The sequence below is a fragment of the Lemur catta genome, chromosome 1, assembly GCF_020740605.2.
Source record: "Lemur catta isolate mLemCat1 chromosome 1, mLemCat1.pri, whole genome shotgun sequence".
Classification (NCBI taxonomy): domain Eukaryota; kingdom Metazoa; phylum Chordata; class Mammalia; order Primates; family Lemuridae; genus Lemur; species Lemur catta.
This window is the reverse complement of record NC_059128.1, coordinates 5,059,467-5,080,004: the sequence shown is the minus strand read 5'-3', so window position 1 is coordinate 5,080,004 and position 20,538 is coordinate 5,059,467. Positions and strand designations below refer to the sequence as shown.

At 58.4% G+C, this 20,538-nt stretch overlaps 1 protein-coding gene across 1 annotated transcript; it reads right to left on the bottom strand.

Annotated features, from left to right (window-relative positions):
• Positions 1–4,773: 4,773 nt before the first annotated feature.
• SLC25A29 (solute carrier family 25 member 29) lies at positions 4,774–18,627 on the bottom strand. The gene is made up of 4 exons (XM_045560674.1): positions 18,374–18,627; positions 12,494–12,537; positions 6,915–6,998; positions 4,774–6,672 (listed from the first exon to the last, which is right to left on the bottom strand). The coding sequence occupies exons 1-4, from the start codon at positions 18,405–18,407 to the stop codon at positions 5,914–5,916; spliced, it is 921 nt and encodes a 306-aa protein (XP_045416630.1). The 5' UTR covers positions 18,408–18,627; the 3' UTR covers positions 4,774–5,913.
• Positions 18,628–20,538: the final 1,911 nt, after the last annotated feature.

Below are 20,538 nucleotides of genomic sequence, written 5' to 3'. Positions count from 1 at the left end.
CCCGAGGCCTCTCCTGCCCTCCCAGGGCCCCCAGCCTCACTCCAGCCCCCAAGTGAGAGCTGCGTCCACCATCCTCGTCCTGACTACCCAGTCTCCTATATTCTTGCCTTCCTTTTCCTTCTCTGTATTGCCTGGCAAAAACCCAACCCGGCCTCTGCCTTCATCCATCTACCCAGTCATTCATTCATTCTACAGTGGACTGATTTTGCACCCCCTGGCCCTCTTGGGGCTAAGGTAGAAGTTGGGGGGGATAAGCAAAGGGCAAGCACTGTCACCACATTAAAGAGAGCTCACCATGTTCCCCTATGGCTGCTCCCTGGCCTGTGTCCCACTGCAGAGAATGTCCCCCCCATCCATGGGGACATTCAAGCCAGAAGTCCCGAACTTACCTTTCACTCCAACTTCATGGAGCAACTGCATGGTGTCAGCTAGCCCTGCAGAGCGTGGCTGGGAGGGCTTCAGCACAGTGCCATTTCAGATGGGGAGCAGGGTGCGACCAGGTGGGCTTGGGGAGGCTGGCGTTCCCCACGGGCCCGGGAGAGATCAAGCCAGAAGGAAGCCAGGCTGAGCCAGGAGGCCCAGGGAGATAGGCCCAGGCCCCTGCAGCCTCTGCCCTATCTCTGGCTGGGACGGACACTGGCCCCACCAGGCTGTTCCCAGGGCCCTGAGAAGTGGACTCTGGACCCAGCGTTCTGCATCTGCCTCTCGCTGGGCAGCTGGGTGCCATGCAGTCAGGAGTGAGCAGCAAGGAAGCTGAGACCAAGGAGCACATAGTGGGTCCTGGTCCTGGTCCTGTCCCCTCTCTCTCTAAATCCCCCTCTGGTGCTTGAACTGTCACTCCAGGTGTGTCTCTCACTTCCAGCCAGAGTTTGGCCCATTGGCCACCTAGAGGCTAGGGGGCTGGCCCAGGCTGATCCTGCTGCGGGGTGAAGGATGGCATGGGCACGGTGAAGGCTGCAGCCCCAGCACAAACTGGCTGTGTGACCTTGGACGGGGCCCTCCCCCACTGACATCCTGTGCAGAATGGGAGTGCCAGCACTGACCTTGCAGGGCTGTTGAGAGGATGAAGGTGCTGGTGTGCAAGGGCTGAGCCGTCCCTACAATCGCAAGAACCATGTAGGGAGGGCTGAGGGGGCACCGAGGGGTCCTAGGTTCATTTTATTTTATTTTATTTTTATTTTTTATTTTTTTTTGAGACAGAGTCTCACTTTGTTGCCTGGGCTACAGTGAGTGCCGTGGCGTCAGCCTAGCTCACAGCAACCTCAAACTCCTGGGCTTAAGCGATCCTCCTGCCTCAGCCTCCCGAGTAGCTGGGACTACAGGCATGTGCCACCATGCCCGGCTAATTTTTTCTATATATATTTTTAGTTGTTCAGATAATTTATTTCTATTTTTAGTAGAGACGGGGTCTCACTCAGGCTGGTCTCGAACTCCTGACCTCGAGCGATCCACCCGCCTCGGCCTCCCAGAGGGCTAGGATTACAGGCGTGAGCCACCGCGCCTGGCCTTATTTTATTTTTATTTTGTTTTATATTTTTAGAGATGGGGGGGGGGTCTCACTCTTGCTCAGGCTGGTCTTGAACTCCTGACCTCAAGGGATTCTCCCATCTCGGCCTCCCAGAGTGCTGGGAGTACGGGCTCGAGCCACCACGCCCACCCAGCTGCATTTCATTTTATGAGAAATGCCTCACTAAAGGCCCAGGCCGGTGGTGGCGTGGCCCAGGGAGGCTCATGCTTCTTTCGCTTGAGCACCTGAAGTACAAAGGGACCAAAAGAAAAGAGGAGGGAAGCCAGTGTGTGTGAGACCCAGGGTGGGCTGGCAGAGGCTGCTGCTACGGGCCAGCCTTGGCACTAGAGAAATCGGCAAAACAGTCTCTCAGGTTTAGGCTCAAAGTGTCCCCCAGACTGCATGGGAGAAGGGGATGCTGCTTTGCTTGAACTCTGAGCCAAGGCCTGGAGTTCCACCCAGCCCTTGCTGGGCTGTCCCCTGCTCCCTGCCCCTCCAGGCTTTGAGCCCCCCATCCCATCCCAGAGACAGCTGCCTCAGCAGTGCCCTTTCAAAGCACTTTCCTCTAAGGAGTCAAGGAAGGAGCCTCAAAGAAGGTTCCAGATCCCTGCAGAGTTCTCAGACTGGCTTCTGCCACATGCTTTTGCCTCCCTTAACTGCACCCTTGACACCTCTAAGGCCTTCATCTTCTTCTGCCCTTTATTCCCCAGAGTGATCTTGGCCACATGCCACTGGGGCCCTCCATTCTTGGCCTCAAGATACCCTTTGGCTCAGACACCCCCAGGCGCTCCCTGGGGCCTTTGCCTCCCACCCCCACCCCAGCCTGCCTCCTCACCTCCTGTGGGATCTTTAAAGCAGAAATCAGACCCTGTCACTCCCCTGGGTAAAACCTGCCAGTGGCCTCTAGACACAATAAACTCCCAACTCTGCATAGTGGCTTGTGGAGAGGTGGCAGTGAGGTGGCTCAAGCCTGTGATCCTAGCACTCTGGGAGGCCAAGGCAGGAGGATTGCTTGAGCTCGGGAGTTCGAGACCGGCCTGAGCAAGAAGTGTGAGACCTCGTCTTTACCAAAAATACAAATATTAGCCGAGCATGGTGGCACACGTTTATAGTCCCGGCTACTCGGGAGGCTGAGGCTGGAGCATGGCTTGAGCCCAGAACTTGGAGATTGCAGTGAGCTATCATGACGCCACCACACTCTAGCCAGGCCGACAGAGTAAAACTCTGTCTCAAAAAAAAAAAGAAAAAAGAAAGGAAAGAAAAAAATCCCTGTTGTGGGTCGAATTATGTTCCCCCAAAAGATATGTGGAAGTCCTAACCCCAGGCTGCTGTGAATTTGACCTTATTTGGAATCTGGGTCTTTGTAGATGTTTTTAATTAAGATGAAGTCATACTGGAGTAGGGGCCCTTAATCCAATAGGACTGGTGTCCTCATAAAAAGAGAGGACATAGGGACAGACCTCAGGGAGAAGGTCGGGCAAAGACGGAGGCAGCGACTGGAGTGATCTGTCATACACCGAGGGGCAGCTACCACCAGGAGCTTGGAAGATGCAAAGCACGGTTTATCCCTCAAGAGCCCCCAGAAGGAACCAAGCTGCCTGCGCCTGGACTTCGGGCCTCCAGGACTTCAAGGGAATAAATTTCTGTTGTTTTAGCCACACCATTCGTGGTATTCTGTTACAGCAGTCCTAGGAAACTATTAATAATGCAACCTCCAAGATAACTGTCCAGTGAAGAAAGGGAAGGTGAGTCACCCCCAGGGCCATGCTCTGCGGGGCGTCCCCAGTGCTGGGCGTGCCCAGGAGGTGCTGAGCCAGTCCTTGACTCCAGGGAGGGCGGCCGGCTCCGGAGGCAGGTGGGCAGGTTTCCTCTTCCCTGCACAGCCTGAGTTCTATTTGGATTCTTATTTTTACCACTTTCATATATTAGTTATTCCAAAAAAAATTAATTCAAATTAGGGAGAAAATGAAATGGAAAATAAACTTGTTTAAAGAACCCTCTGCTCCCTGCCTCCCAGATGTGTTGGTCATGTTTAATGATCAGCTCTGAGGATGGGGGTGGGGGACCCACTTGTAGCATTTGCCGATTTCTCCAGGGTTTGCCCCGCTGTGGCCAGTTCCGAGCTACCGCTATGAGGTCACTGCATGGAGAAGCGGCAGGGGGCCAGCGGCAGCACTCCTCACTTCTGGAGAGCTTGTCTGTTTATGGTCCCACTAGGACTGAGCCCGGGGCGGGGGCAGGCAGCAGCAGGGGTCGGAGCCGCCTTGAAGTGAGCAAGTCTCGATAAATACTTTGCTTAAATTGGTTCCCAGGATCATGTTGGGGCCTTTCCAGAGAGCGCAGGTGTGGGAGATGGAGGGTGATGGGACGTTGAAGATGTCGTGGCCATAAGCCCCACCCACGCTGTCATTTAGAGATGCAGCCACCCAGGCTCAGAGAGATGAGGGGTCTGGCCAAGGCCACCCAGCTAGGAGTAGAGGTGCAGGTTGAGGCCAGGGTATGTCCCCCACTCCCAGAGTGTTCGCTGGTTTCTTTCAGGGGAGAAAGAGGCCAAGGGGACCCCAGGGGTCACCAGCCAGCCCCTTCGTGGTCTCCTGCCCTTGGACACTGGATGAACTCGACGTCATAGTCTGGCACTTGTGATTAAACGTGGTGCACTGGCCCAGGGAGCTGGGGCCCTCCTGGGGGACGCTGGGGTCCCCTCCCTGGTCATCGGGCAGAGTTTTTTGGCTCAGTGGTTGGGAAGGAAAGAGCCTCCCTGGCTGGTCGCTGCGGGGGTGCTGGGTGCCCAGGGCTGACTCCAAAGGCAGAGCGAAACTCAGTGGGGTGGGCAGTGAGGCCCCCCTGCCTTTGTTAAACCTCCAGGAAGGCCTCCTCCAGGAAGCGCTCTTGGACCTCTTAGGCTGGGTGAGGTCCAGGCGGCTGAGACGGAGGCTCCACTCAGACCTCCCTCGGGCAGGAGGCTGCTTCAGGGCCCTCCTCGCCCTGTCCCCGTCACCGCAGGCCTCCCATTGCTGGGATGGGGCCGCTTGCTGGATGGCTGGGCATATTTACAGGCTTGACATTTTCACCCTGAGGCCTTCCTTAGCTCACCTTGCAGATGAGGAAACTGAGGCGCTCAGATGTATCCATAACCTGCCCCAGGTTTCATGGCTAAGCCGCAGGATCCGAGGGCACACAGACCACCGAGCCAGCCCCTCTGAGCCCGGGGTGAGGGCGGGGAGTGAGGCCCCTTCCTCCACAATGCACAAAGGAAGCCTCACCGCTTAAAAAAAAACCAAAGAATATTTTATTCCCTCAGAGGTTTCTGTACAGTAACATCACGCTATACAGAGCTCGTCCTCACTGAGGGCGGCCTGCCTCCTGGGAGCCAAGCCTGGGGACCCTCTCCTGCCCAAGCAGGCACAACTGGCCGTCCCTGTGCCCACCACTAGGCCGTCTGTGCCCTCACAGGGACCCCGGCACTGTGCTGGGGAGTGGACCAACTGACCTTTGGCTTCTTTGTGGCCTGAGCTGTGGGAGCCGGGGCAGGGGGATCCATGCTGCCCTCTGTGGAACCCCTGCACACCCTGGGGACTCTGGCTGGTGGTGGTGGGCCAGGGACCCAGGCATCCACTAGCTGGCCCATGTCCCAACCATTTTACAGGTGGCAGCCTGAGGCCAGAAGGTGAAAGGATGTCTCCTTGCCACAGCTGTATCACAATTTAACTGCGAGGAGCACCCCGCTTTGGCCTGTGCACGCTGCCCTCCCAGGTCCCCAGCTGACGTGGAGCCTCCAGCAGACCCCATGGCTTCCGGATCTACCCTCCTTCCAGTGGGAGGGGCAGCAGCCGGCCACGCCGTATGTAGCAGTGCCTTATGGGGAAGCCAGGGTGCACTGGCAGAGCATCCAGTCCCGTGACACCAGGAGGCACTCCCAGCTGCCCGCTGTCCCTAACAGAGATCAGGGAGGTGGCCAAGAAGTCTCCCTGGAGCTCAGCCAGGAGGAGGGTTTGGGGAGTTAGCGAGTCCCTGGGCAGCCACTGGTGGCTCATCAGAGACCCCTGGGAACCAGCCTGCAGGACAGGAGCACAGAGGGGGTGGCCGGGATGCCAGGGTGGGGCGGAGGTATCCCCAGTAACGTTTCCAGGCACAGAGCCATGACTCAGCCAGGCATGGGAATCGTCTCTGAACTTCCTGTCTATACAATGTGGGTAGGAGAGTCCCCATTTCACAGATGAGAACACTGAGGCCAGCAGAGTGAAGTTCGTCGCCAAGGGCACCCAGCTGATGAGCGAAATTCAACCGAGGTCTCCTAGAATCCACAGCCCACGGCACCTGAGCCGGGCAATCGGTTAAGGGGCCAATTCACGCCATTGCCGGGTTTCTGGAAAGCGGCGCCGGGGAAGCAGGGCGGGGGACGGGCGTCACAGGCTGGAGGGCTGGGCCAGGGGGGGCCCCGCAGCGGCAGCCGGGGCAGCGGGCACAGCCTCGCCCTCCGGCCGGGCCTCCTCGCCCCGCACATAGGTGAGCACCACGGTGACGGTGGCGAAGGTGGCGGCGTTGACCGGGAAGGCGCGCAGCAGCGTGGACGCCAGCCCCCGCGTGAAGACGCGCCAGCCCTCGGCCTGGTAGCTCTGGCGCACGCAGTCGAGGATGCCGCGGTAGCGCGGGGCGCCCCGCAGCCCGTCGGCCTGCAGCCGCGACTTGACCACGTCCACGGGGTAGGTGGAGAGCCAGGACGCGATGCCCGCCGTGCCGCCCGCCAGCAGCAGTTTGGGCACCAGCAGGCGGTCGCCCGGCTCGCAGCCCAGCGCGCGCGTCAGCACGTCGTAGGCCAGGAAGTAGACGCCGAAGCTGGGCGTCTCGCGGAGCAGCGTGGCCACCATGCCCCGGTTGACGCCGCGCAGGCCCTCGCGCCGGTAGGTCTGCGCCAGGCAGTGCAGCGAGCCCCTGTAGGCGCGCGCCGCGCCCGCGTCCTGCAGCTGCAGGCGCGTCTTGGCCAGCTCCATCGGGCAGCAGATGACGCACTGGATGGCGCCGGCCGCCGCGCCCGCCAGGAACTGGTTGAGCGGAGAGTCGCGGCCCAGCGCCCGCAAGGTGTTGCCCTGCACGCCGAACACGAGCGCGTTGATGAAGGTGAGCCCCATGAGGGGCGAGCCCAGGCCCTTGTACAGGCCCAGCACCTGCAGGGACAGAGGTGCGTCAGGGCCGCGGGGTGCCCAGCCACCGCCTCGGCCCTCCATGCGGGTGGGGCAGCCCCCGCCCACCCGGGGTGCTCCTGAGGACCAAGCAGAATTTCATCACAACCCAGTCCTAATTCGCCTGGTCACCCTTCTGACACCTTCTTTTCCTGCTCTCTGGCCTGGAGAGGGTGGCAGCTGGGGCCGGTTCCCACCCTTCCACCCCACCCACCCAGGCCACTCACGCTCTCCTGCTTGACGATGGACCGGAAGCAGTGCAGGGTGCCTCGGTACTGGGGCTTTCCCGCGCTCTGGACCTGGAGCCGCACCTGCAGGGAGAGGGCCCATGAGGGGTGGGCAGGCCAGAGCACCCAGCTCCCCTGGCCCGGCGCTCAGACCTGCCCGAGGTCTCGGGAGGAGGCCCACGGCTGCGTGGGGCAGGGACCCAAGTAGCTTTCTGTGGCGTTCGGAATTCCAGGATGTGGCAGCGCCAGCCACCCATGCCTCCTCAGGGAGGGGTGTAGTGGGCAGACAGCTACAGGGACGGCCAGCTGCAGAAGGGCAGGGGGTCCCCAAGGTCTCAGACAAGTCAAGGTTCAGCCTCTTGTTTTCACTGTGGCTGCACCATGTACCCAGAGTGGGGCATGAACTACCTCCTGAGACCAACCCATCATCCAAGTGACACTTGTCATCCTGCTGAGTGACTAATGTCCCAAACCAGAGCTGATGCCAGAGGAGCTCCCAACCTAATGTCCACCATGTAACTGTCAGGGGCTGGCATTGAGGCAACAGAACTATGGCCTGGTTTGTGCCTGTAGCCTTTTGGGAGAACAGTGGTAATGACTTAATAGAGAAGAGCTGACAGCCTCCTTGGGGACCATGTCACAGCTCTGGGGCCTGGGACACTGGTCAGGCCCAACTGCCTCTGAGCCCAGTGGCCCAGAACTTCTTAACATGTCAAAGAGCCCTTTGTTGCCCGAGAGCTTATCTCTGCTCTTGGCGGAGCAGGGGGGGTACTTCCTGAACTCGGAATCCATGTGATGGGGGTGGCAGTAAAGTAGGCCATGTTACCATCTCAGGAGCTGGCCCTCCAGATCTGACTCAGGGAAGCTCATGATCACAGCCAGGGCCACAAGCGAGCACCCCTGTGCCTGGCAGCAGGGGAGCGGGGAGGGCTCCCCCCGCACTATCTCGGAATAGCCTCTCGCATCGGAATAACCTGCCCTGATGGGTACGTTGCCCCCATTTCCAAGAGGGAAAGATTGAGGCTCAGAGGAGTTTTGCAGCGCAGCCTCTCCAGGGACCTGAGCTGCTGTGTGGGTGGGGTAGGGCAGGGTGGGGTTCTGGCAGGCGAGAGGCCTCGCAGGGGAACAGCCAGCTTCAGCCCAAATTCTGGAACCTTTTCCAGTTCTCTCCACCAGAATAGGTGGATCTTCTATTGGTGAATGCACTTACGAAAAATGTTTTGTTACCAAAAAGATACCGTCTCTGCACCTGAGGACCTCAGCAGCTGGTAGCCACTGCTGTGAGGAGCAGCGGGCAGCAGGCGTACCCTGCAGCGATTCACCCACAGAACTGGCTCTCTGACGGCACTTACAGGGCAGGGGGTGGCTTTTCAGAAGAGAAAAGCAAAAGCACTTGTTGAACTTTAACAACATGTAACAACATGAGCTCTGGCTCAGGTGAAGTTTTTGTGCTGTGAGGGTTTTTACTTTCCCTTCAATGTTCTGGGGTCTCTGGCGGGACATTTCTGTTCCTCCTGCAGCCCCCGACACTGGCACTAAGAGGGCTGTGTTAGCAGAACAATGTGAGGGAGAGCTGTCCCTGCCTTGGGTCAGATTTTCGATGCCACCTGGGCAGTGTCTTTGTCTTTGCAGGTCCCAGACACTGTTGAATGCCCGGGTCCTGCCACCAAAGTGGGCAGAGGCCTCTCTCCACTGCGTTTTTAACCCTGGGTCTGTGACAAGCCCTGGCTTTCTGGGACTCTGGGGGACCAAGTCTGGGGGATGAACTGTGGCCCAATGGCCCAAGTCTTATGGTACCTAGAGCTGAGGTTCTTAATATTTTGGGGTGACAGGATCTCCTTTGAGGACTGATGGAAATGGACCCACCCCTGGGAGAGTGGTCATTTGCTCATAAGCCCAGGAGGCTTCCAGCTCCCCACGGGGCTGGGGGACCCCCACATGGAGACCCCCGGTCCAGAGGGGTCTGATTGTTCTCGACCAGCCCCACCGAAGCCCCCATCCCGGGACTTGTGCTGGGCCCATGCTCGCCTCACACCCTCCCTGTCCCCTGCCAGTCACAGAGGGAACACTGGGGGTTGGGGGGAGGGGTCTGGTTCAGCGAGGACAGGAGGAGAAGAGGTTCCCTGGTCTGTACTTACTAGCGCTCTTCGGGGTGAGGCTTACGCTCATCTACAACAAAGTTACACTTTTGCTATGGATGGAGACAGCCCCTAGCTCAGAAAGTAAAGGCGGTTAAATCAACACAAAATTTCAACATCACATCTAGGTGTGGAGCCCCCGAGGCCAGCCCCTCCCACCCTGCCCGTCCCCTGCCCTGAGATGGCGGGCCACCGCTTCGTTATCGTCAAGATGATAGCTCACCCTCCCAGATGAAAGCAACTTGTCCCTGACTGTAGTGTCCAGTGAAGCAGGACAGCGCAGACTGACATAGACTCGGGTGTCCCCCTGTGTGTTCCAGGGTACAGCTCCAATTATATTAAGTTCAAGCCAAGCACAAGGAGCCCATGGTGTTAGAAGCCTGGATGGTGGAAGCCTTGGGAGAAGGAGAGGGAGGAGTTGCTAGGAGGGCGGGGGCTTCCAGGGCTGGCCATGGGCTGCTTCTCGTGGGTGGCAGCTTCTGCTGATTTGCAGACTTTACGCCTAGGATGTCTGTCTGCGCTTTTCTACATGTGTTAAACGTCAACTAAAACCAAATAAAAAAACAACCATAGCAGAACCAGGCATAGTGGCACATGCCTGTAGTCACTAGGGAAGCTGAGGCAGGAGGATGGCTTGAGTCCAGGAGTTGGAGTTTGCAGTGAGCTGTGATGACTCCACTGCACTCTACCCAGGGTGACAGAGTGAGACTCTGTCTCAAAACAAATAAAGAAACAACAACAAAAAGTAAATCAATCCCACTTATGCCAACAGCAAACAACATAGTGGGTGGTCTGTGCACATTTCTGTTTTGCAGCAGAAGTCATCTGCAACGTGGGGGAAAGGATCTATGAAGAACTGGCTCTTTTCTTTTATATTTCTATTATGGTTAAAAATTTTTTACAACCTACACTTTTGTAATAGAGAGCCAACAAAAAAATGTGTATGCACCTGATGATTACAACATATTTTAAAAATATCACATGGCAGGGTGGATTCTGAGGGCAATGTGCAAAATGTAAACACTGACTTGTCTCGGGGAGGGAAGAATTGGCTCCCCTCCCCCACATTTCCCAATTGTCTTTTTTTTTTTTGAGACAGAGTCTTGCTCTGTCGCCCGGGCAAGAGTGCCGTGGCGTCAGCCTAGCTCACAGCAACCTCAAACTCCTGGGCTCAAGCAATCCTCCTGCCTCAGCCTCTGAGTAGCTGGGACTACAGGCATGCGCCACCATGCCCGGCTAATCTTTTTCTATATATATTTTTAGCTTTCCAGACCATTTCTTTCTATTTTTAGTAGAGACAGGGTCTCGCTCTTGCTCAGGCTGGTCTCGAACTCCCGACCTTAAGTGATCCTCCCGCCTCGGCCTCCCAGAGTGCTAGGATTACAGGCGTGAGCCACCGCGCCCGGCCTGAGCCAATTGTCTTTTAATGAGAATGTTTAACTTCGGTAATGGAAGACAGTGGAGCGGTTAGGCCATCGGTGACATGGCGCTGCATGGGGCCAGGGGAAGGCACTCGTTACCACACTGCCCGCCGACAGGGAGCCCGCGAGTGGGTGGGACTGGCGGGGCAAGGAGGTGGTAACCGGGGCAGGTTTTCTCCCCTTTCGTATTAAAAAGCTCAGCTTTTTAAGGCAGGTTTGCCCAGACGTGATGCTGGCGGTGGGCCACAGTGGCAAAAAAAAAAAAAAAAGTCACAAAGTCACAGATGGATCTTTTCAAAGACCACCCTGCAGGTGCCAGGGAAGTAGGATCTGGGAGATGGAAACCCGGTGAGGTGGGGAGGGGTCTGGCACCCAGGTGTTCCCAAAGGTGCTGGCCAAGTGCTCAGCAGCTGAGTTGGTCGCGGAGCCACCGGGACGAAAGCGCACAGGTGCTCCCCGGCCTGACAGGGACTGGATGAGGACCGGCGGGAGCCGGAGGGAGGTCCGGCCAGGCCCCGGGATGCGTAGCTCAGAGAAGCCCAGGCTCCGGGCAGGGCAGCTGGGCACAGGAAGTGAATCCCAGGCGCTTCTTGGCTGGACCCAGCTGTGAGAGGCATTCACAGCACGAGACCACAAGATGTAAACACAGCGTAACGTGGACACCGCCAGGCTGTCCTGGGCTGCTCCGGCCTGCGGGTAGATGGCCTGCGTAGGTGTCACGGGCGGCCTGGCTGGGCGGAGTGGGGGCATGGCGGGCAGGCTGCACGCACAGGCTCTGCCAGGGCCTCACTCTTGGCGAGCCCGCGCAGGGAACTCAGGGGCCGCCGTCTGCCAGGAAAGCCTGGCCCTTCAGCCTCCTCCCCAGACCTGCCTGCTGAGCTAGCGTTTCATCCAACACAAACTACACTGTCGCACACCCGGCACCAGGAGGGGTCTTGACAATCTCCCCAACCCCTCATTTTGCAGATGAGAACATGTGAGCCCAGAGGTAGAGTGACTAGCTCAAGGTCATGTGTCAAACCAGCTGGCAGAGGGGCTGCCAGCCCCCAAATAACAAGTTATTTTCTCCGCCAACAAACACCTGGGCTCACTGAAAAAAGAGGAGACAGGAAGTCTACCTCAGACCCAGCTCGGGGTGACATGTCTTGCTTTTGGCTCTGCCCTCCCTCCACCGAGAAAAGGTGTCAAGTTCAGGGTTTGTAGCAAACAGGTCTGGCCTCTTGCCCTCCACTTACAGCTTGCCCCGGGTCCCAGAGGAACGGCAAGGAAGGGTCCTGGCATGGCTAGTCTAAGAACATAAAACCCCAACCGAACACTTATTTGGGAATTTCCAACTGGAGGAGATGGATTTCTTGGTGGCTGTTTTGGGGCATCTGGGACCCGGGACTCCCACTTACCATGACATGGGGCACATCCAGGGGGAACCGGCCGGCTGGGCACCTGCCCCAGGGCCTGACGTCCCAAGTAGGGGCGGCCCTCCAGAGCCCTTCCCTGGGTTTCTGGCCACAGACACCTCACAGGTCCACATTAGCACTTGGGACACAACTGCTCACTTTCTCAATAATAATAATACCACTCTGTGAAGAGCATGTTAGTGGGAAATACTGACAAGCTTGCATTTTTCTGTATTTCTGTATTTTCTCTCTGAACTCTCTTTGAAGAAGTCGTTAGAGAAGTTCTGCATCAGAACAGCGTGGGTGTCCTCACTCTGGGTGGGAGGAAACGTGCTCCTCAGCACCCTGGGCTCAGCCAGCCAAGCCCGACAATGGACTTGGCCATGAACCCAACGTGGCTCAGCCAAAGACACAGGACAAACCTGCAAGGAAGGTTCACTGTGGCCCGGTGGAAAAGCAGCTGCCACTTGGGCATCCCGGAGAGCTCTTATTCCACCTTTATTCTAAAACCCAAGGGAAGACCTTGAACTTCATCCTGAGGTTGTAACTGGAAAGGGGCCTCCAGCCACCCTAATGCTGACGGTCCCTCTCAAGGCCTGAGAAGAAAATGGTGATGACAGACTCACCTTGACTGTGTCAAATGGGTGTCCCACAAGCACACCTGCCACACCTGGAGGAGGAAAGGGGAACATGTGACCCAAATGCCTCAGAAACTTGCAGCGTAGGGCACCGGGGTAGGACGGGGTTCTGGCGAGGAGGACTGGGCAGGGGCTGCTGGAGGGGAAAGGGACACTGACCAAGCCCCTCCTGGGCACCGGGCACATCCCACGAGCTCCCGTAATCCTCACGTCCAGTGGGGGGTGTGTGTGAGAGAGAGAGACAGAGACATCCCAAGGTCAAGCCAGCATGTTCTACTCAAAGCTGGTGTCCCATCCCTCGACTGCTGCCAACTACAGTGGACTGGTCTGGGTGGCCGACCACAAGAGTTGTCCCCTGAGAGGTTGCACACACTATTCCTGGGATGTCCCATTGCTCTAAACACCTTCTAGTATGAGCAGGAGGCTTTAGGGATGTTGGACTTTGGGGTCAGACCCTCACTCAGACTTGAATGTTCCCTCTGCCACTTAGGAGCCAGGCAAGCCCCCAGACACTCCCGGCTGAGCCTCACTCTCTTCACCTGTCAAGGGTTATCTCCCTCCCCCAGGGGAGCCTGGAGATTAAATGGGGTAATGGCACCCCTGGGAAACGATGACCCCAGGTCCTGATGCATTAGGTGACACCTCTGCTCCACTCCCGTCCCCTCACAGAAGCCACCACAAGCCTAGGGAGACACCGTGTGACTCTGCAGTCATGCTTGGTTAGTTTTCAGTTCAGGCCATACAAAAATCCAGACCCCATCAAAGGACAAAGGTTACTCCTCCAAAATGGCTCACAAACACTTCCCAGAGTCCTGCATGCTGAGCAGGCTGTAAACACGTCTGTGAATGTCGCCAGCACCACTGTGAGTAAGGCAGCCTTGTTACCTACGTCACAGAAGGAGAAACTGAGGCTCAGGGAGGTCAAATAACTGACACTGACTCCCACACTCCTCCCCCCAGAGTTTTACGAGTATATCTGTTAAAGTTCTCCTTTTGTTGCTAATACTGTTTCTGTATAATTAAAACAGCCCACATTTGTTGAATAACAAACAGTAATATTACAACCTGCTGGTTACTCTTCTTAGTTTTGTATACATGCTAACCCTTCCCCTTATATACCTAGTAAAGGACTACTAACCCATTTTACAGATGAACAAAGCAAGGCATGGAGAAGTAATGTGTTCATGTCACACAGCTAGGAAGCAGTTGGAGCAGGGATTCAAACCTAGACCTTCTGGCCCTGGCGCCCTCGTGGGCAACCACTCACCTCTCTCCTTCCCCGCTAGACTCAGGTGTCACATGAGTGGATGCCCAAAGGTTAGTGGGAGTTACTATGCATCTTCTTCACAAATTATGCTTCTGATCTTTATATAATATCCTCTTTATGCTGTTAAATGTTTGGACCTTACAACCCACTTTGAATTAACTTTGCCAATCCCTGCTTTCTTTCAGGTTACAGGGAGCTGGTATAGTTTTACCCAACTCTTTCTTTTTTTTTTTAATTTTTCACAAACACTTCTAATACCATATAGTTTTGTCCAGCTTTTAATTTTGAACCTTTTCTTACTATTTTGTTTTAGATGTTTCTTGCAAACAACTATAGCTGGATTTTGTTTTCTAACCCAGTCTGAAGCAGTCTCAGACTGAAATAATGGAGGGATCTGACGTTACACCACCTTATTTTATGCGAATGATTTGTGTTACTACTTTTCCTTTCCACATTTTTGATGGTTTGGGCAAATTACTATTTATCCCCTTTCTGATTGTTAATCTGTAAGTTCAGCAAAGGGTTACTTCTTGTTTCTAACACGCACTACACAGAAACAGAGTAAGCACCTGCCACCCACCCCCTAGGACTCTCCACGCCCCTTTCTGCCCCAAGCCACCCTGGAAAGCTCCCATTCCTGCCGCCTTCCACTGACATTTGCCTATAAACCCTGAGACTCAGAGTTCACAGCTATATTCCCTCTCCTCCCATTTGGGGTCTCTACTCTGATCAACTGCCATTTACCTGGCGCTTTCCTGATTAGTGACCTTAGATATAACACATGGGGAAATATCCTCTGAATTCTTGCTTATCTGCAAAATACATTTCTTAGTACTGTAAGGGAACAATATCAATGCTCTGATAGGATTCCTGGGCCAGGCCAGCAAAGGTCTACAGTCCCCAGAGTCTTCTGGCTTCCAGGGCTGCAGATGAGAAATCTGCCACCAATGTGTTTTTCTCCCTTGTCAATAATTTATGTATTCTGTCAGGAAGCCTCTGAGATTTTACCTGTGGATTTCAGGAATGTCCCACCAAGAGATGCCAAGGGTCTGTCCTTTTCTTTAAAGCAACCCTGCCTGGAACTCTACTGGCCCTTTCACCCTGCAGCCTCCTGTCCTCTCTGATCAGGGAAAATTTCCACTATTAACTATTCATCATCTCCAGACCTGCTCCCTCTTCTCCTTCCGGAACCCCGGACGTCCGCAGGTGGATGAGAAGATGTCCACTAAGCCTATCTCCTCCTTTGTGATTTCCATCTGTGTTTCTGGTCTTCTGGGACACACTCTGTTTCTTCCCTTTGAGAGCCATCATGTTTTGAATTTTCTAAATGCCTAGTTCTAGAACCCTTTTTCTTAGACGGTATCTGGATTTTCTTGGGTTTTGGAAACCTAACATTTGCCCAGGCTGTGCCACCTGGCCTCCTTTCTCCCCCCAGCTGGGGGCCCCTCTCGGCCCTCCATGCCCCCCTGCAGCCAGGCCCAGCTGGGGTCTCCTTCCTGTGGGTCGTGCCTCTGGCCCCAGACCTGCCAGCAGCAGCAGCTCTCAGCAGCCTCTGATGGGAGGGGGGAGGGAGAAAGCCCCTTGTCCCACCCGCCTGTGTTGGGAGACCAGCAGGGAGGCCCCACTCGAAGGCTCCAAGGGCAGGCACTCAGACTCCCCCTTCTCCCAACTTGTTTCAGGGCTCCCTCAAGGGGCTTGGTCCCCCTCCCCCAGAAGGTGCCCATCCACAGGCAGAGGAGGCTGCAGAGCCTGCCCCCATGGGGCCTCCAGGCTCCTTTTAACCTCAGCCACCTTGAGAGCCAGGAAGCCCTGCCTCACCGTCTCCCTGAGAGGACACGGAAGCCTACATCACACTGGCAGAAGCAGACCTTGTCTCCCAACTCCAAAGCCACTGCCCCACATAAGCCGGATTCTCACGGGTGACCCCCACCCCGTGATCCTCTGGGGCTGGAGGGGACCACTGTCCTGGCACCTGGCAGCAGAGGTGGTGGGAAGAGGCAGCAGGATGGCAGATCTGTCCTCCCCACGCAGGGGCAGGCCCCAGCTGAACTTCTCTGTCTGCCCCACGGCAGGGTCCATGAGTAGGGGGAAGCAGTCCAACCCTTCTACCCACAAAGCCTCAGGGATGTTGTCAAGCAAAATGCCTGCTCTGCCTCCCCCAGAGAAGGTTGAACACATGACCCACATTAGCCCAATCTGGGGGATGGAGCATCCCCCTCCCAGGAATCTGAATCAAGAGCCACCTAGCACTGCCATCAGCCTGTCCTAAGCCTCTGGGCTGGGAGAGGCTCAAACCAGAAGGAACCAGCAGGAGCCTGTGGCGCCAAGTTGGAAGGGGGGGAGTAGACCAGACTCCATGCCAGGGCTCTGGAGCCTCGGACACAATAAGGTCACTGTCCTAAGGGTGGGACCCCAGCACCCTGGAGCCTGGGGTAGGAGGAAGAGGACTGCAGCCCCTGTCCTGTTAGAAGAACATGTAGTTCCTCTTCCTCCCTGGGTCTAGGTTTCTCCTCAGTCACATGAGACAAGGAGTGGGTCCCCAGGTGACTTCTTTTTTTTCTTTTGAGACAGAGTCTCACTCTCTTGCCTGGGCTAGAGTGCTGTGGTGTCAGCCTAGCTCACAGCAACCTCAGACTCCTGGGCTCAAGCAATCCTCCTGCCTCAGCCTCCCGGGTAGCTGGGACTACAGGCACGTGCCACCATGCCCAGCTAATTTTTTCTATTTTTAGTTGTTTGGCTAATTTCTTTCTATTTTTAGTAGAGACGGGGTCTTGCTTTTGCTCAGGCTGGTCTTGAACTCCTGAGCTCAAGCAATCCTCCTGAGTCGGCCTCCCAGAGTGCTAGGATTACAGGCGTGAGCCACTGCACCCGGCCCCCAGGTGACTTCTATCCTTATGCATTGGGAGGCTCAGGCCTACCCTTACAGAGCAGTGTGGTAGGCAGGCACCAAGTGTCTGGGCTTGCAGGAGGACTAGGGCCTGGGGCGTGGTCTATGCCTAAGCCTGCACACTGGACAGCTCAGTAGGGTGCTGGTCTCAGACCTGGTCCTCAAACCTGGGGCAGGGGGCATGGACATGACCTCTCCCAGGTGGGCCCGTGAGGATGGGCAGAAGGGTGTTTCAGGCAGGGGTGCCTCGGTGAGCTGGAATTCACAGGAGAGACTGCCCACGTGTCTGGGGACAGGGCGGGGTCTCCAAGCGGGCCTGCCCTTAGGAGTATTCTTCCCCCAAACCCCGGGGTTCCCAGGACAGGTACTGACTGCGGTGCAATTAGAGGAAACCTGCCCCTCTGGGGAAAGAATCCACACTCCCCAAGAGGTTGGAAGGGGGCACTGGCCCGCAGACGGCCCCCCACGCGGTGGAGCTGGAGGTGGGAAGAAACCCACGGATCTGATCTGCAACAAACTCTGGGCTTCCCCTCCCGCAGCTTCCAGAGATCTGATTGGGCGACAGGCTGGGACGTTCTTAAATCACATCACTTCCCTGGCCACACTCCCTCCTCGACCAGTCTGGGGGAAGCCAACCCGGCTCCACAGGCTTGAACGCTCAGCGAGTCACGGTCACTCTCCTCCAGGGCTCCCACCGCGGGCCCGTGGCTGAGGCTCTTTAAGAGCCAAACCCAAGCAGAGGAAGAGCGGAGAACAAGGGCAGGTGCCCGAGGAGCGAAGGCGCCGACGTCAGCGCGGGCCGGACCGGACCGCGGGCTAACCAGCCAGCCCCTGGCCCGCGAGGCGCGCCTGCTCCCCCACAGTCCTGACGGCTAAACCAGGCTCCCGATTAATACCTGTTGAATAAATTAACCCTCAAAGCCAAAGCAGAGAAACGAAAGGCCAAACAGGGAAGGCCTGGCCCAGCGCCCCCCACCGGGTCACAGGCAGAGCCTGGACTGCACACCCCGCCCCCCGGCCTCCGGGGGCACCCAGCGCCCTGCGCAGAGGCTCGGCCTGGACGAAGGTGGCCACACCGGCTGGCCCGGCCCGTCAGGCCCACCCAGCGCCCGGGGGATGGCCGCCCCCAGCCGCTCACTGACCCGTAAGGAGGGGCCGCAAGTCAAAGCGTGACTCGGCCGGGGTCTGGCCAAAGCGGTTCAGTGCCCACCAAGGCCAGCCTCGCTAGGAGGTCGCCCGATGGCCCCAACCGCGTCCAGACGGCTGCAGGGGACGAGGTGGAATCAGCCCCCAAATTCGTGGCCGGGAGAGGGGACCCTGCTCCCTTTGGGCTCCGGATGGAGATGGGGGAGGGGAGGGGATGCGCCCAGGATCTCGGCATCCGCTGGCCTTGGGTAGGGAGAGCGCAGGGAACAGCGGGGCATCCTCCGGGCAGTCCCTGCCTCCGCCAAGCCCCAGTGCTGCCCCCAGGGCTCCAGACCCCTCGCCCGCGCGTGTCCGAAGGGATAAGGAGACACCTGCCCCCGCGCACCGGTACGCTAGGCTCCCCTGGGCTTGAAATCGATTTACGCCCACGAGAGCCGCAGGGGACAGAGCGTTGTTACTCCCGTTTCACAGACCGCAGCCTGAGGGCGAGCCGAGCTGGCTCCCACCCCAGACGCCTCGCGCGGCCCCCCGAGATCGGGCGCCCGGGCAGAGCCGCCTGCCTCCTTACCCCCTGCGCATCCAGCCAGGAAGTCGAGCGCCATTGCCGGGCCCCCGGCGAGGCCGCCCTCCCTCCTCGTCCTTCTCTCCGGCCCCTCGCCGGGCTGGGCGCCGTCGGGGACCCCCAGCCGGCCGGCCGTGCTGAGCTCGGCCTGGCCGCCGCCGCCTGGCGCGGAGCCCCGGGCGCGCGCGGGGTCGGGGACGGCGGCTCGGAGCGCGACTCCTCGCCCGCGCTCGTCCCTCGCTGGCCGGCTCGCTCGCCCTCGGGCCGTGCGCCCGCTAGCCGCCCGCGGTCTCTCACTTCGGGCCGCGGGCCCCGCCCCGTGGGCCCTGCCGGCCGGCCGGGCTCCGGGACGCAGAGCGCGGCCAATGGGCGGGCGCGGCGCGGGCGACACCCGGCCCCTGCGCGCCGCCGCCGCGCCGCATTGGCCAGGCGGGCCGGAGGGCGGACGTGCGGGCGGGCGGGGCGCGGGAGGCCGAAACAAAGAGTGTGCTTGCCGCGCCCGCCCGCGCCGCCCGGCGGGAGAGGGGGCGCCGCCGCGCGGCTCGCGGGGTGGCCGGGCGGGTTTCGCGGGAGCCCGAGACCCGACCGCGGCCTGCGCGGGCCAGGCAGCCTCCTGAACGTGCTGTGCGGGGGCGGCGCCCGCTCTGGACTGGGCCCGGCAACCCCGGACCCGGGTCCGGATCCTGACTCCGCCGCTGAGCCTCAGCGCCCTCGCCTGTGTAAGGGGGACGCTGCCGCGATGACGGACGGGGGCGCCGGGACCCCCAAGGTCTGCAGGCTCAGACTCAACTAATTGTGAATCGCCTCTGGCGGCGAGTAGCCCCCTGGGGAGCCCCCGGCCGTCTCGCCTGCGCGCCCGCCTGGCGGTGGCCTCGGGGACTTGCGGTCTCCTGGCCCCACGCGGGGTTCTGAGGCTCCGAGCCTGCCCGGGCTTCCGGCGGGGCCCGAGGCTGGATTTGGGGCAGAGGGGAGCGAACTTTTTAACGCGGAAGCGGGGCGTAGGGCGCGGCCAGGCCCTCGGGCGACCGCACCTTCCCGTGGCTTGCGGAGTCGCGGGAGCCGCAGAAGCTTGTGGAGCGAGGGAGGTTCCAGGACTGGAAGGAAGCTGCAGGACGGAGCCCGCCGGATCGGGGCGCATCCCTCGTGTGCCCGCAAGGGACGGACAACCGGCCGCGCGGGACTCGGAGAGGGGGCCTCGGGCTGCATCCTCTGGCCTCCCGGGAGGGCAACCCAGGCGGAGGCGAGGCAGTGTGCAAAAACGCCAGGGTCGGAGAGGGCTTGCCTCTGGGTCACCTTGGGTATCCACTTGGCCGGGGGTATGAGAGAGCCGAGTCTGGAGTGCCTGACATTCGCTATTTCAGGGGATCCCCTGTTCCCTCGAGCGGGTCCCAGTTGGCAACTCCCCCTCCCCCCTTTCATAGGCGCCTCTGAGGCCGGGAGCCAGGAGCCTTATGGCCGGCCGGGCTGGGCACTTTCTCCTTCGCGGCCAGAGTCACCGCCATAGGCCCGGCCCAACTTCCTTCTTTAGGGCCTGGAGTCAAGGCCGCACTCGGCCACGTTTCCAGGTTCCAGATCACACAGTTCTTTTATTCGGATGTTACCGTTTCTAAAATCAGAATGGGGCTTGCAATGGCTATGCATTTCATGGAGGGACAGGTTTTAGAGGTTATGTGTGTTTGTTGCGGGGGGTATGTGTTTGTCAGGAGTGAAGCCTGGTGATGCAGGGGACCCCAGCGCACACGTGGGGGCTCCTTTTACTCTTAGAATCTAAACAGACCATTTGTTAAGCAGAGACCCAAACCCCAGTTCTGCTGACTCCTAGTCCAGTGCTCGTGATGGCTGGTGGGCCCTGAACTAGGGGTCTGGAGGCCTGGGTTTGAATGTCGCCAGCGTCTCTGACCCAGCTGGATGCTCCAGTGAGGCAGGTGTTGCGGGGAGAGTGGCCCATGGGCCAGAAAAGCAGTGGCACGTGGGCCCCAGGAGTTGGCTGTGTGGATACTCAGGTATCTGGAGGCCTCCTGAGGACATGGCGATTAAACCGGACAGCCTACATCTGGTCACTTGCCCTTAGGAACGGGGTGTCCCTGGACTATCTGAGGACTCAGGAGGTAAAGTGCAGATCCCTGCAGCATTCATCCCTGTTTCTGGAGGTTTGGGAGGAAAATCAAGTA

Excerpts from the sequence above, each read along its gene's own strand:
- SLC25A29 (XM_045560674.1), bottom strand. The coding sequence starts at position 18,407 with ATGGCGCTCGACTTCCTGGCTGGATGCGCAGGGG. Across the intron at positions 12,538-18,373 it reads CCTGGCTGGATGCGCAGGGG|GTGTGGCAGGTGTGCTTGTG; the intron begins GTAAGGAGGCAG and ends TTCCTCCTCCAG. Across the intron at positions 6,999-12,493 it reads ACCCATTTGACACAGTCAAG|GTGCGGCTCCAGGTCCAGAG; the intron begins GTGAGTCTGTCA and ends CTCTCCCTGCAG.